This window comes from Vicia villosa, unplaced genomic scaffold (genome assembly GCF_029867415.1).
Source record: "Vicia villosa cultivar HV-30 ecotype Madison, WI unplaced genomic scaffold, Vvil1.0 ctg.001104F_1_1, whole genome shotgun sequence".
Taxonomy (NCBI): Eukaryota; Viridiplantae; Streptophyta; class Magnoliopsida; order Fabales; family Fabaceae; genus Vicia; species Vicia villosa.
The window spans coordinates 293,700-306,050 of NW_026705481.1; the positions used below are offsets into that span (position 1 = coordinate 293,700).

At 33.0% G+C, this 12,351-nt stretch overlaps 1 protein-coding gene across 1 annotated transcript; it reads left to right on the forward strand.

The window, feature by feature from the left end:
* Positions 1-960: 960 nt before the first annotated feature.
* LOC131633294 (coronatine-insensitive protein 1-like) lies at positions 961-5,477 on the forward strand. Its single transcript, XM_058904006.1, has 4 exons — positions 961-1,903; positions 3,433-3,904; positions 4,349-5,148; positions 5,326-5,477. Exons 1-4 carry the CDS (start codon positions 1,392-1,394, stop codon positions 5,369-5,371), a joined length of 1,830 nt encoding a protein of 609 aa, XP_058759989.1. The 5' UTR covers positions 961-1,391; the 3' UTR covers positions 5,372-5,477.
* The last annotated feature ends 6,874 nt before the right edge of the window (positions 5,478-12,351 follow it).

Genomic DNA, 12,351 nt, shown 5'->3' on the forward strand with positions numbered 1-12,351 from the left:
TCCGAATTCCATCATGGGGGGTGAGTTCGGAGATGAACTTCCGAAACACCACATTTTCTGAAAATGTAACTTTATTTCGGAGATGCATCTCCGAAATCAATATTTTATATTAAAAAAAACACGTTTTCGGAAGTTCATTTCCGAAAACACCTTTTTTTCAAAAAAAAGTACCGTTTCAGAAATGAACTTCCGAAACAAGGGGTAATGTTGTAAATTCACCAGGGGTGGGCAAGAAGGTTAGGAGGTGGGTGAAGAAATTCTCTTAATTTTAGGTGATTTTAAGATGTCTGATTAGACAAAAGTAAAACTGTTGTTGTCTCCAGAATTGATTCTATTTGAAGTTAGAATTTATAACTTCTGTCTCCAGAATTGATTATCAATGATTGTTACACTGAAATTTATTGTTTAACTCACTTTTACATAAATGTATCCAAACATACTCCCCGGTCTTAAAGGGTGAGTTTTTTTTTTGCAAATTTGCTTATATTTGAGACCGGATAGAGTAATTCAATTATGCTAAAATTAATTTTACCAAAGTCAATTCTGTTAGAATCAATTCTGTTGCTAATCCAAACACAGCATTAATTTTGTTTCTTTCAATCCCAGTATCTTCTAATTAAAATGACCTAAATGTTCTTTAAAATCAGTTACAATTTTTTATACTATTAAAGAACAGTAAATACGATAGTATGCTTCAGTAACATTTATGTCAAATCTACACACAGGATCCAATTGCATCAATTTCTTCTCAGATCCAAAGACTTCATAGTTCAACACAACACCACCAGACCATTCACACACAAATGGTCCTTATATATACTCAAAAGACGTCAACCTCCATCGATTTTGTTCCTACATTACATTATTACCAATTAAATAATTAAAAACTCTACGAAAAAGAGTTTTGTCGTTTACCTCCCTATTTAGTTTCTCTCTCTCAAGTTCTAGTTTTTACTCTTTCTCTCATCACATTCTCTCTCACTTATCACCTCCCACCCTCCTCTAATAGCATAACATTAATAATTTAATTATAAATTATAAATATTATCCCATCTCTCACCGTTCGATTCCTCTTTCATCTCTCAATCTCCACCGTTCATTCTGTCTCTCTCCCACTATGTATTATTCCTCACACCCTATTCCTCTTTCCATCTCCGATTGGCCCGGTCGGCGGTTCGGTCCCGATCCAATTGGCTCGTCTTCAGTGTAAAAAACATCCCCCTCTTAAACCTTCTTCCCACCTTCATCTTCATCCTCACAAACCTCACACGTGTCACCAAATCCGTTACACCGAACCGAAAAAATCTTCAGCTTCGTATAATCGTATCCGATCCGTTATAACTAACTCTAACAAACAATAAAACCCGAGATCTTCGGTAACCGTTTCCGTTATGGAGGAGAAAGACCAAGACAAAGAAAAAGACACGTGTCCCGGCGTCGGAAGAATGAGCGCGAGATTAACCGACGTCGTTCTCGACTGCGTCTTACCGTACGTCCACGATTCCAAAGACCGAGACGCGATTTCTCAGGTATGTAAGCGGTGGTACGAGCTCGATTCGTCGACGAGGAAGCACATCACGATTGCTTTGTGTTACACCACCACGCCGGACCGGCTCCGGCGACGGTTTCCTCATCTGGAATCACTGAAGCTCAAGGGAAAACCTAGGGCGGCGATGTTTAACTTGATTCCGGAGGATTGGGGAGGATTTGTCACTCCTTGGGTTAAAGAGATTTCGAAATACTTTGATTGTTTGAAATCGTTGCACTTTCGTCGGATGATTGTGACGGATTCTGATCTTCAGATTCTGGCGCGTTCTCGTCATCAGAGTCTTCATGCTCTTAAGCTTGAAAAGTGTTCTGGATTTTCAACGGATGGACTTTACTATATTTGTCACTCTTGCAAGTAAGTGGTAATTTCTGTTTTTATATAGGGATAGTAGAATTGTTGTTTTAAGTACTAACTTTATGTTTTGTTAGTAAAAAAAGTAACTTTTTAATATAGTGTTGCCGATAATTATGCTCAATTGTATGGTGTTATTTAAAGGATCTGAATTAAAACTTTGATGAAAGAAAAAATTGCTATATGAGAACTATGATATATATTAATATTTACCTTCCGCGAATGTAATTTTTTTTATATATTTTTGTGAATTATGTGAAAAATAATTCATATAATCATGCTCAAACTCGGGTTCAAATTTGGGTCCTTGGTTAAATTAGAAGAGATCTTATTTCAATTTGAGCGTTTTTGGGTATTCAAAACAATTTTTTAAAAATATCTTGAGAAAAAATTGTGTTTATTTTATGAGTTTTCAATGCTTCATTTGTATTGAAAATTCTCTGTTTCATATTGAAAATAAAAATCCTCTGTTCTGTTCTTTTTGTTGATATTATGGAGAATCTCGAACAAATGCTACTGTCATCGTTAACTTTGATGTTATGTTCTAGATCGTAATGAACCCGATGTCATGATTTTTGCTCACATGTGAGTCAGAGAATGCAACTGTGTTAAAACTTTTGAGCAAGAGTTTTATTGTCTACTCTTGCTAATGAACAAAATATTTTTGTGATTGATCATTGATGAGCATGACTGAAAATGATGGAACTACTATGACTGTTAAACTTCAACTATGCTGACCAATTCCTTAAAACCGGGGAGGAACATGATTGTTGAAGTCCTCCTAATTTTTTGTTTTGTGTGAAATATTCAAACTTGACTTTTTCACTTGATCTGGATGATGTAACCAATCCTATACATTGTCTTTTTTTTATTATACATGATTCAAATTAATGGTATATGTCAAGGTAGTGGGAACTATGAAGCCACCAACTGACTTAGCTAATATACTTAGCTTCTAATCCTTTCACATCTAATTGTATTATTATATTTGTGATTGCTTTATTCTCTGACTTACCACCATACACTTCTCAGCCTCATTTTCCAGACTGTCTTATTCTATGCTTATGCCCCTTTCACTCATTAATCACAGGCTTTATGTTCTTATGTCTTTTCAAATTAATTAGTTTTTTTTCGTCTCTGAGCTTCTACTCTAAATCATCTGTTAGATTGGACTGTTTGTAAGGATTACTCCTAATTTAGAACCTCACTTAGTGCCTTTTCTTTGACACGAGATGTTTAAACTTTATTGTGTTCTGTTTGGATCAACAACTTTAAAGGTAAAATAAAGTCAAACTTTTTTCATAAGCTACCCTAGAAAGCTGAAATATGCCGAAAGTAGCTTATGGATATGTCATAAGCTAATTCCATATGCTCTTCCAAACAATCTCAATAGAAAAACTCAAATAAGTTGATCCAAACTTGGCCTTCCTCTAAGTCATTTCTTCTTGGAACTTGGAAGTAAAAAAGAACCTATACTTGCTTTTATTATTCCAAAAGGTGACTAAACTGTGACTGAATTTTCTTTCTGGCAGGAATTTAAGGGTCTTGTTTATGGAGGAAAGCTCAGTTGTTGAGAAAGATGGTGAATGGCTGCGTGAGCTTGCTTTGAATAATACATTTCTTGAGACATTGAATTTTTACTTGACTGATATTAACAGTATCAGGATTCAGGACCTTGAACTTGTAGCAAAAAACTGCCCCAACTTGGTCTCTGTGAAAATTACTGATTGTGAAATCTTGAGTCTAGTAAACTTCTTTCGATATGCATCTTCTCTCGAAGAATTTTGTGGAGGTTCCTACAATGAAGAACCAGAAAAGTACGCTGCTGTATCATTGCCAGCAAAGTTAAATCGATTGGGTTTGACATATATTGGGAAGCATGAAATGCCAATTGCATTTCCTTATGCAGCTCAACTGAAAAAATTGGATCTTCTCTATGCAATGTTGGATACGGATGATCATTGTACATTAATCGCGAAATGCCCCAACTTGGAAATCCTTGAGGTAAGATTCTAGAACTTTCTCTAGTCAAATTTGCTCACCCTTCAAATCCTTACGATGGTTCTTGTAATCTAGTTTGGTGGTCTTTCAATTTTAATAGTCTAGCCTTCAAAATTTATCCACTATGCAGAAATATATGTATTTTATAAATTGCAGTCAGAATTGCACTGTGATCCCTGATGTTGTGGATTAGTGTTGCCAATGTAGCCACAATAGTCATGGAAGCCTCCAAAAACTTTATATTGTGTTGGTGGCTGCAATTAATATGCATTCATATATTGACTTGAATATTTGGTTGTACAAGGAAAGGATGAAACTGTAAAAATAATAAAATATACAACAAAATGAATCTTGGTACTAATTTGAATGGGTAAAAGGTTATTTTGAATGATTAAAACTGCATTTGAAATTTTAATAATAATCCAAATATCTTTTCCTCATGGACAGTCAAGGAATGTAATCGGAGACAGGGGATTAGAAGTACTTGCTCACTGCTGTAAGAAGCTGAAGAGGCTAAGGATCGAAAGAGGCGAGGATGATCCTGGAATGGAAGAAGATGGTATTGTTTCCCAGAGAGGACTTATTGCCCTATCACATGGCTGTCCAGAGCTTGAATACATGGCTGTTTATGTATCTGACATTACAAATGCCTCTCTAGAACACATTGGCACACACTTGAAAAACCTTTGTGATTTTCGCCTCGTCTTGCTAGACCGCGAGGAGAGAATAACTGATTTGCCACTTGATAATGGAGTGAGGGCTTTACTGAGAGGTTGCGAAAAGCTGAAAAGATTTGCTCTATATCTCAGACCCGGTGGTCTAACTGATGTAGGACTAGGTTACATAGGAAAATACAGTCCAAACGTGAGATGGATACTTCTTGGTTATGTCGGAGAAACAGATGCAGGGCTATTGGAATTCTCAAAAGGTTGTCCAAGTCTTCAGAAACTTGAAATGAGAGGATGTTCATTTTTCAGTGAGTATGCACTAGCTGTTGCTGCAACTAGACTAACATCTTTGAGGTATCTTTGGGTACAAGGCTATGGAGCATCAACATCAGGACTTGATCTTTTGGCAATGGCTAGACCCTATTGGAATATTGAGTTGATTCCTTCTAGGCGCGTAATCGATAATCATCATCCAGCTCATATTCTTGCTTATTACTCCCTTGCTGGACCAAGATCAGATTTTCCTGATACTGTTATACCTTTGGTTCCTGCAACAGCAGCATCCTATTTTGTTAACAGGTAAAGTTATGTATTTGTATATATACCACCAATTCCCCGTTTTTCCTTTAAAAAATTGCTTGCAAGTGGCTCAAGTGTGACAAGTGTTGTTTTAGGTAGAAGGTTTCAATTTTCACTGCAATTTCTAGACATTATTATCAGTGTTGTAATAAGGTTGTATTCTTTTTTGCAATTCAGATATGCTTCTACCAACTCGTCCAGATTAATTTATTTTCCCCATTGAAGATGCTCAATTTTGTGAATATAAAATAAGGATTATTTATATATTTAATTTGTAATCTTGATAGGTTTATCATGTTTTCTTTTTTGTGTGAGATTAAGCTTCATTAGGTATTTTTGCTTGTTTGGACCATTCTGATTAAACATGATGAAGAAAAATAAGTAAATTAAAAAGAAATTTTTAAAGTGGTGGAAGAATTCAGATTTGTGCCTTATCTAGTGGAATCTATGACACATGGTGTGTTTCGGTTCATCAGCAGACACAGTTGGAGTAAATTTATAAAAATATACTATTTTTGTTTGCTGGTGGCAGCACCTTAAAGTCAGTGCTGTTACTTTTGTAACCACCACACATTTAATGACATGTCGCCCAACAATACTGCTGCATTTAAGGGATAATAATGCTAATAGGAGTAACATGCTGATCGAAAATTAAATACATGAAGTGTAGTTAAATAAGAATTTTTTACATATGCATCTCTTTTGATAGTTATGTTCAACTTTGTCTTCTTTCTCTAATTATTACAGTCTAATTATATATGCAACTGCTTTTATTTAATAACATTTTATTAATTTTCTTATCAATTCTGTGTTTTCAGTTTTCGATTTAAAATTAATTTTTAATAATTTGTTATTAAGGAAATTAAATATAATGTCAATTAAATGATGAAAATGTGTAAAATTTGAAAATATTGTCCCAATTAATTTATTTTATTTTAAAACAAAATTTCACAACAAATTAACATGGTTTTTTTCTCCACTAGTTTTTTGGCACAGGCTAATGAACTATTTTTTCTGTCACAATCCATCTATTTTTTTCTAACGCAAGGAAAGTGAACATGGTTAGATCTATTTTATTTCTTTGTTTTTTGCTACAAAGATGTGTGAGCTCTGTTTTACTGTATTGTTCTCGTGTGTTACAAGGATAAGTAAATTAGACCTATTTTACTTCATTTCTGTTTCAGTATAATGACGAAATGTAAGTCTATTTTACTCCTTTTATTTTTCTTTCTTTATAAGAACGAAAGAACAATTCTTAAAATTATTTTAATCTATTTTTTTATGTACAAAGACAAGTAAATAGTGCAGGTTTATTAGATTTCCATTTTTGTATTTTAAATTTATTTTATAAATTGAAAGACTAATTTTGATATTCTATAATGTAAATATACGTTGTTTAAGATCAAAAATAGTAAATATACGTTGTTTAAGATAAAAAATAGTTAAAATTATAGTTTTTTCAAAAAAAATTATCTTAAAAATAATTTTGATGAAAAATTATTTGAAATAGTTTTAAAATTAAATAATTTTTTAAAATTTTAATTTTTTGCATTAAAATAATAAAATATCTAAAATAGTAATTTAAGAATAACTATTCAAATAAGTTTTAAATTTTTATTAATTTTTTTATAAAATAAATAATATGCAACATTGTATGAATTATATTTTAAAAAAGTTGAAACAAACTGGCAAACTCATATTCACTTATTTTCTAACATTATGCAACATTATCTTATAAAATATCGTTTTCATTCTTACAATATCACTCTAATAAATCTAAGAGTTGATTTAATTCTAAAAACTATGTTTTAAATTGAAAAAGTTATAAAGGTTAAAACTTGTTTTATTATATAATACTGTAAAACTGTTTTCAAAATTATTTTTTTATATTTTTTAAACTTACAAACAAAAATAGTATATACGTATATTTTACTTTTCAAGTTTTTTTATAAAAAAGTACACAATTTTCTTTTGAACCATAGTTTGTTGAATCGGTTTGCAACTTCCTTCATGTTTTGTTTCTTCTTGTGGCCCTTTTGTTTTTTGGTCTTTTTGTAACAATTCATTGTACCAATGGTGACTGCATTACAATACTTCTTTGAATTTGTCTTTATTAGTATTGAAATCTCCAATTGGTTGATCAGTTCATGTTTCTCTAACCGACCCATTTGTGTTTTTAGATTCTTGATAAAAGTACTCCCACTTTTTGGTTGGCAATTGACATTTGTATGAACTGTTTTAACGTGTCCTCCAATTTTGACAGTTTATCTTGTTCAGAAAGAGCTTGAGTATAGTTCTAATATAGTTGTTGGTTGGACGTACCTACTTCGAATCTCCACTATTGGTTATAATTATTTCTCTGCTGAAAAACTGTTATTCTAGTATTCTAACCTCTGTTGTGTTAGAAATCGGTATGATAATCCTGGATATCTTCGAAGAATCGTGTTCGTTCACTTTCCAAACAAAGTATTTCGACATTATTCTTGTCTGGGTTCACGAAATCTTTGCGGGGATAATTCTTGAAGAGCAATATGTTTTCTGACAATAGAGAACAGATCAGAATGTAGAGAGGAAGTATATATCGTGTCCCAAAATCGAGGCCAAATGACTCCTTATATAGGAGACCAATAACAGAAAACGAACAGACACACCTTTTCGGAAAAAAACGGTCATGTCTTTTGGGAAATGGTACAACTATTCAAATGAATTTTTCGAACGGGGCGCTGCCCTGCACCCCGCCAGGGGCTCTGCCCCTTGGACCCCGATGGGGCGCTGCCCCGCACCTCGTCAAGGGCTACGCCCCTTGGAACTCCGTTTTTATTATTCGTATTCAGTTACATGTTTGGCTCGACGAACGTGCACTCCGCACTACCCTAACTCGTTTCAAACTTAACGCATAATTGCATTGGCCTATAGTAAATCACATTACTACCAAAATACATTGATGATACTAAAATCACCAACATGTTGATCATTGACGGCTAGTGTACAAAATTCAACTGAATGATCTCCATTATATAATTCATTGTATGCAATCTGCTTATGCTTAGGCATTTCATGCATTTTTTTAGTTGTTGATGTAGCTTGGATAATTGCTTTGCAAGTTGATCCCTTGTTTGCGTTAACAACTTATTATGTGCCAAAATTGCTTCATTGGATAATTTCTTTTGTTGTAATTTGTTTCTAAAGATGTGTATATGTGTGAAATCATCTAAATCATGATTCAGGCATCTTCGTAACATGGAATTGTATCACTACTAGGCTTCACATAAGATCTCCAATGCACTTTGGAAAGCACACAATGATGGCGGTCTTTGCTTCTATGAATTTGTTATGTGAGAAAAATCAATTTAGAAAATTTTCCTCTAGTGAGTTTCAATTGGTCATCACTTGTGTTGGCTGATCCCAATGCCATTCTTTTACTTTTCCAATTAATGAATGGGGAATAAAATCATAAACACTGCCTCCTCTTCTTCTTCTTCTCCGGCTGCACCCAGAGTTCCAAATAACTCGTAAAACTTTATGAGATGCATGCATGTTTTTTCATGGTCTAACCTTGTGAAAGGATTAATATATAGAATCTGTAACAATCATGTTTTCACCTTAGCTTGTCATGTATTTTTAGGTCTGACTATACGTGCTAGTCACCTCGGGTTGTTGTGGCAAGGTAAGCCAACACCATTGTTGTTGTTCTGATTTCCATTATTCCCAACGTTGTTATTTATATTTTGACTGTTGGCCTTTTTGTTGTTGTTGTTGTTGTTGTTTCTTAGATATGCCATTTCTTTTAGCTTGATAGAAGATGTTGAAACAAATGTTGTTGTTTGGTATTTTAGCTTGGCTAGTTGTTTTTGTCTTCTAGTTTTGTTGTTGTTTCTGCGTGTGGTTCTTTCAATCTCGAGATCAAGTTGATTTTCATAAATTTTACCTCGCATAAACAACTTAGAATAAAACTAGTCAACAACTTTTAGTAAGTTAGTTCGAAAAATAAAAAATAAAGTATGCACAAATATGAACACGAAAACTTAAAATGATAAAAACTATCACAATGCTTTATAACATCTAAACGTTAGTCTCTGACAACGACGCCATTTTATTGTAGTGAACGAAAGTAAGTCATGTGTTAAAGGTCATTGGTGTTTAATTTTCCAAAAAAAAAGGAGTACGATACATTCAAGATCCGCCATGAAAGCAAGAACCAAAACCAAGTAAAATCTCAAATCTTTATCTAACTCACTCTTATACAGGATGAACTCAACAACTGAGAACACCAAGCTCAACATCTTTTCAAATACCACCAAGGTTAAGGAAACCATGACTTCCTGGAGACACTTTCAATAGAGACAATAAACATTCAAATCCTCCGAAATGAGCATCTCCATTGCAGATTTGAAGCCAAGAAGGATTTCAGTTTCAAAGAAGAAGAAGCTAAAGAAGAAGAAGAAGAGGGTTATAGAGAAAGTAGTTTACTTTGATTCAGATGCTTCAGAGGAGTGGGATGTTGATTGAGAAAACTTTCTTATGACACGAGGGTTGAGTGATGATCAAGGCTAAGTAATGTAATAAAGCTTCTTTAGAAATTTTGTCTTGTAATCATTCTAAGTTAATGAAAGTTTATCCAATTGACATTTGCACGAAATACTCTTTTTCTAAAACTTCTTATAATAATATGCTTTAAAGAAATTTTCAGAAACATTCCTCAACCATTTAAGCCAAAAATATTTAAAATAAAACGAAAAAAATGAAGATATATTTTATCAAAAAAATACTAAATCCCAGTTAATATAGCACAGTGAATGAGTAAACATGAGAGAATCTGAGAGATATGAAAATCCAACAGATAAAACATCAAAACAGTACATAGGACTTCCCATATAAGTGACAAATAGGTGGGCAGACGATACTCCAACTATTTTCTATTAGAAACAATTAATCAAGTTCGGAGTTTCAGAGGCTGAGATGCTTCAGAGTCAACTGTACATCAGAATTCATTTTAGAGCTTCTGATCACAGTATCTTCCTATTATCATCAGTCTTTGATTCTTCATTCAGAAACCAACACTACTATTCAACAAAATGCATGTTCAAATTTTTTAATAAAATCAAATCTATCAATAGTAGGAGACTTGGTAAATATATCATCCCATTGATGATCAGTATCAATGAACTATATATCTATTACACCCTTGTGAACAAAATCTCTAATAAAGTGGTGTTTGATTTGAATGTGCATGGTTCTTAAATGTTGAACTGGGTTCTTTGTCAAACAAATAGTAACAGTATTATCACAGAAGATAGGTATACCGCTCCCACAAATCTGATAATCCTCTAGTTGATACTTCATCCAGAGTAGTTGTGTGCAATAACTAGCAGTTGAGATGTATCCAGCTTCTGTTGTGAACAAAGCAATAATTGCCTGTCTTTTACTAACCCAAAATATAAGGTTTTCACCAATGAATTGACAACCTCCACTAGTGGATTTTTGTTTAATTCTATCTCCAGCATAGTCAGCATCACATAATTTAACTAGCTTATAGTCTAGAGATTTCTTGTAAAGCAATCCTAGATTAGTTGATCCCTTCATATACCTAAGGATCCTCTTAATAGCAGTTAAGTGAGTTTCCCCGGGATCTGATTGAAACCTTTCACAGAAGCAAACACTTAATAAGATATATGGCCTAAAAGCTATTATGTAAAGCAAGGAATCAATCATACCTCTACACAACTTCTGACAGACTTCGATGCTAATTTTCTCTTTGCTTAGATTACAGGTAGGAGTTGTCATGATTTTACAATCATCCAACTTAAACTTCCTTAGAAGTTTCTTTATATATATATATATATATATATATATATATATATATATATATATATATATATATATATATATATATATATATATATATATATATTGTTTGGTGAACATATTCTACAAATGATCTTGCTTCTGACTAGTGTCCAGTTTCTTCAGCCTCAAAAGCTCAGTCGGAGCTTCATCCAATGCAGAATCAATAGTTGGATTTTATCTAGCAGTTTAATCCCCTTCTACTTCCTTCAAGAGTTCTTATGCAGAATATTACACTTGCATAAATTTATTTCAACAAAAACAACTCATTCACATTCAAAAGATTACTACTTCATTAAACTTCACATTATGCACCAAAACGAGTTTAGCTCAAACTGAGTAAAGTAAATACAACAGAGAAAGATCTTAAGCTACACATTCCAAATCAATAAGATATAAATGATAAACCTAAATATGCCATTTCAATAACTAAAAATTTGTTAATCATCAAATGACGTCTTCCTTCATGCCTCCCAGAGTTATATTCCTTCAGATCTGATAAGACTGAAGTCACACATAATTCTTTTTCTTCCTTAATTTCCTTTATGAAGAATTCTTTTCGAATTTTAGAACATTTTTCTTTATATATGTTTTCTCAGCTGCATAATGTCTCTCTATTTGAATCTTGGTCAATTACAATTATTCATTAACTTAAGCCCAAAAATAAACCATATTCCATTATGTTGTACTATGATAGTACAACGCACATGTGAGACAACGTGACATTGTGGCAACACCATCGCATTAGCAGCATTGCTGAAGTAGTTATAGCAGACCAAAATAACTTTTTAGACTTTTGTCCTCTAGAGTTCATCCATTCTCTTTAACTTTACATTTAATCCCTAATTTCCTTCCTTGTAACTCTCCAATGTCAACCCTAATGTTGTGATTCAAACCTTTTTCTAGCATTGTCACCAAAGCAACTCCTACACATAAAAAATAACATAAACACTAAAAGAAAGAGCGCCTAGTATGCTCATCACTAATGAAGATAAATCCACAAAAACACAAGTAAATATTCTTAAATAAGCATAACTTAACTAAATAATTCAAGTATGAAAGGGTTAAATATCTCAAAATAAATGAGTTATCACACCCCCAAACTTGCTTCATTACCTATCCTCGTGTAATATGACAGACAAGCTCAAAATTAATAACTGAGGAAATATAACTACAACATCATATTTCATACAACTAGATTCCTCTTTTGTGCTTTGCATTCAAACATTAGCACAACTCAAACTTTCTAAGAAATTTCTTAAATATCACATGTGTGTGTAATACACACAATGTCATGCTAAAACTCTTCTTTGAAAATAGATAGCTTAAATCCAAGTTTGGTTACTCCGCCCTATGGTT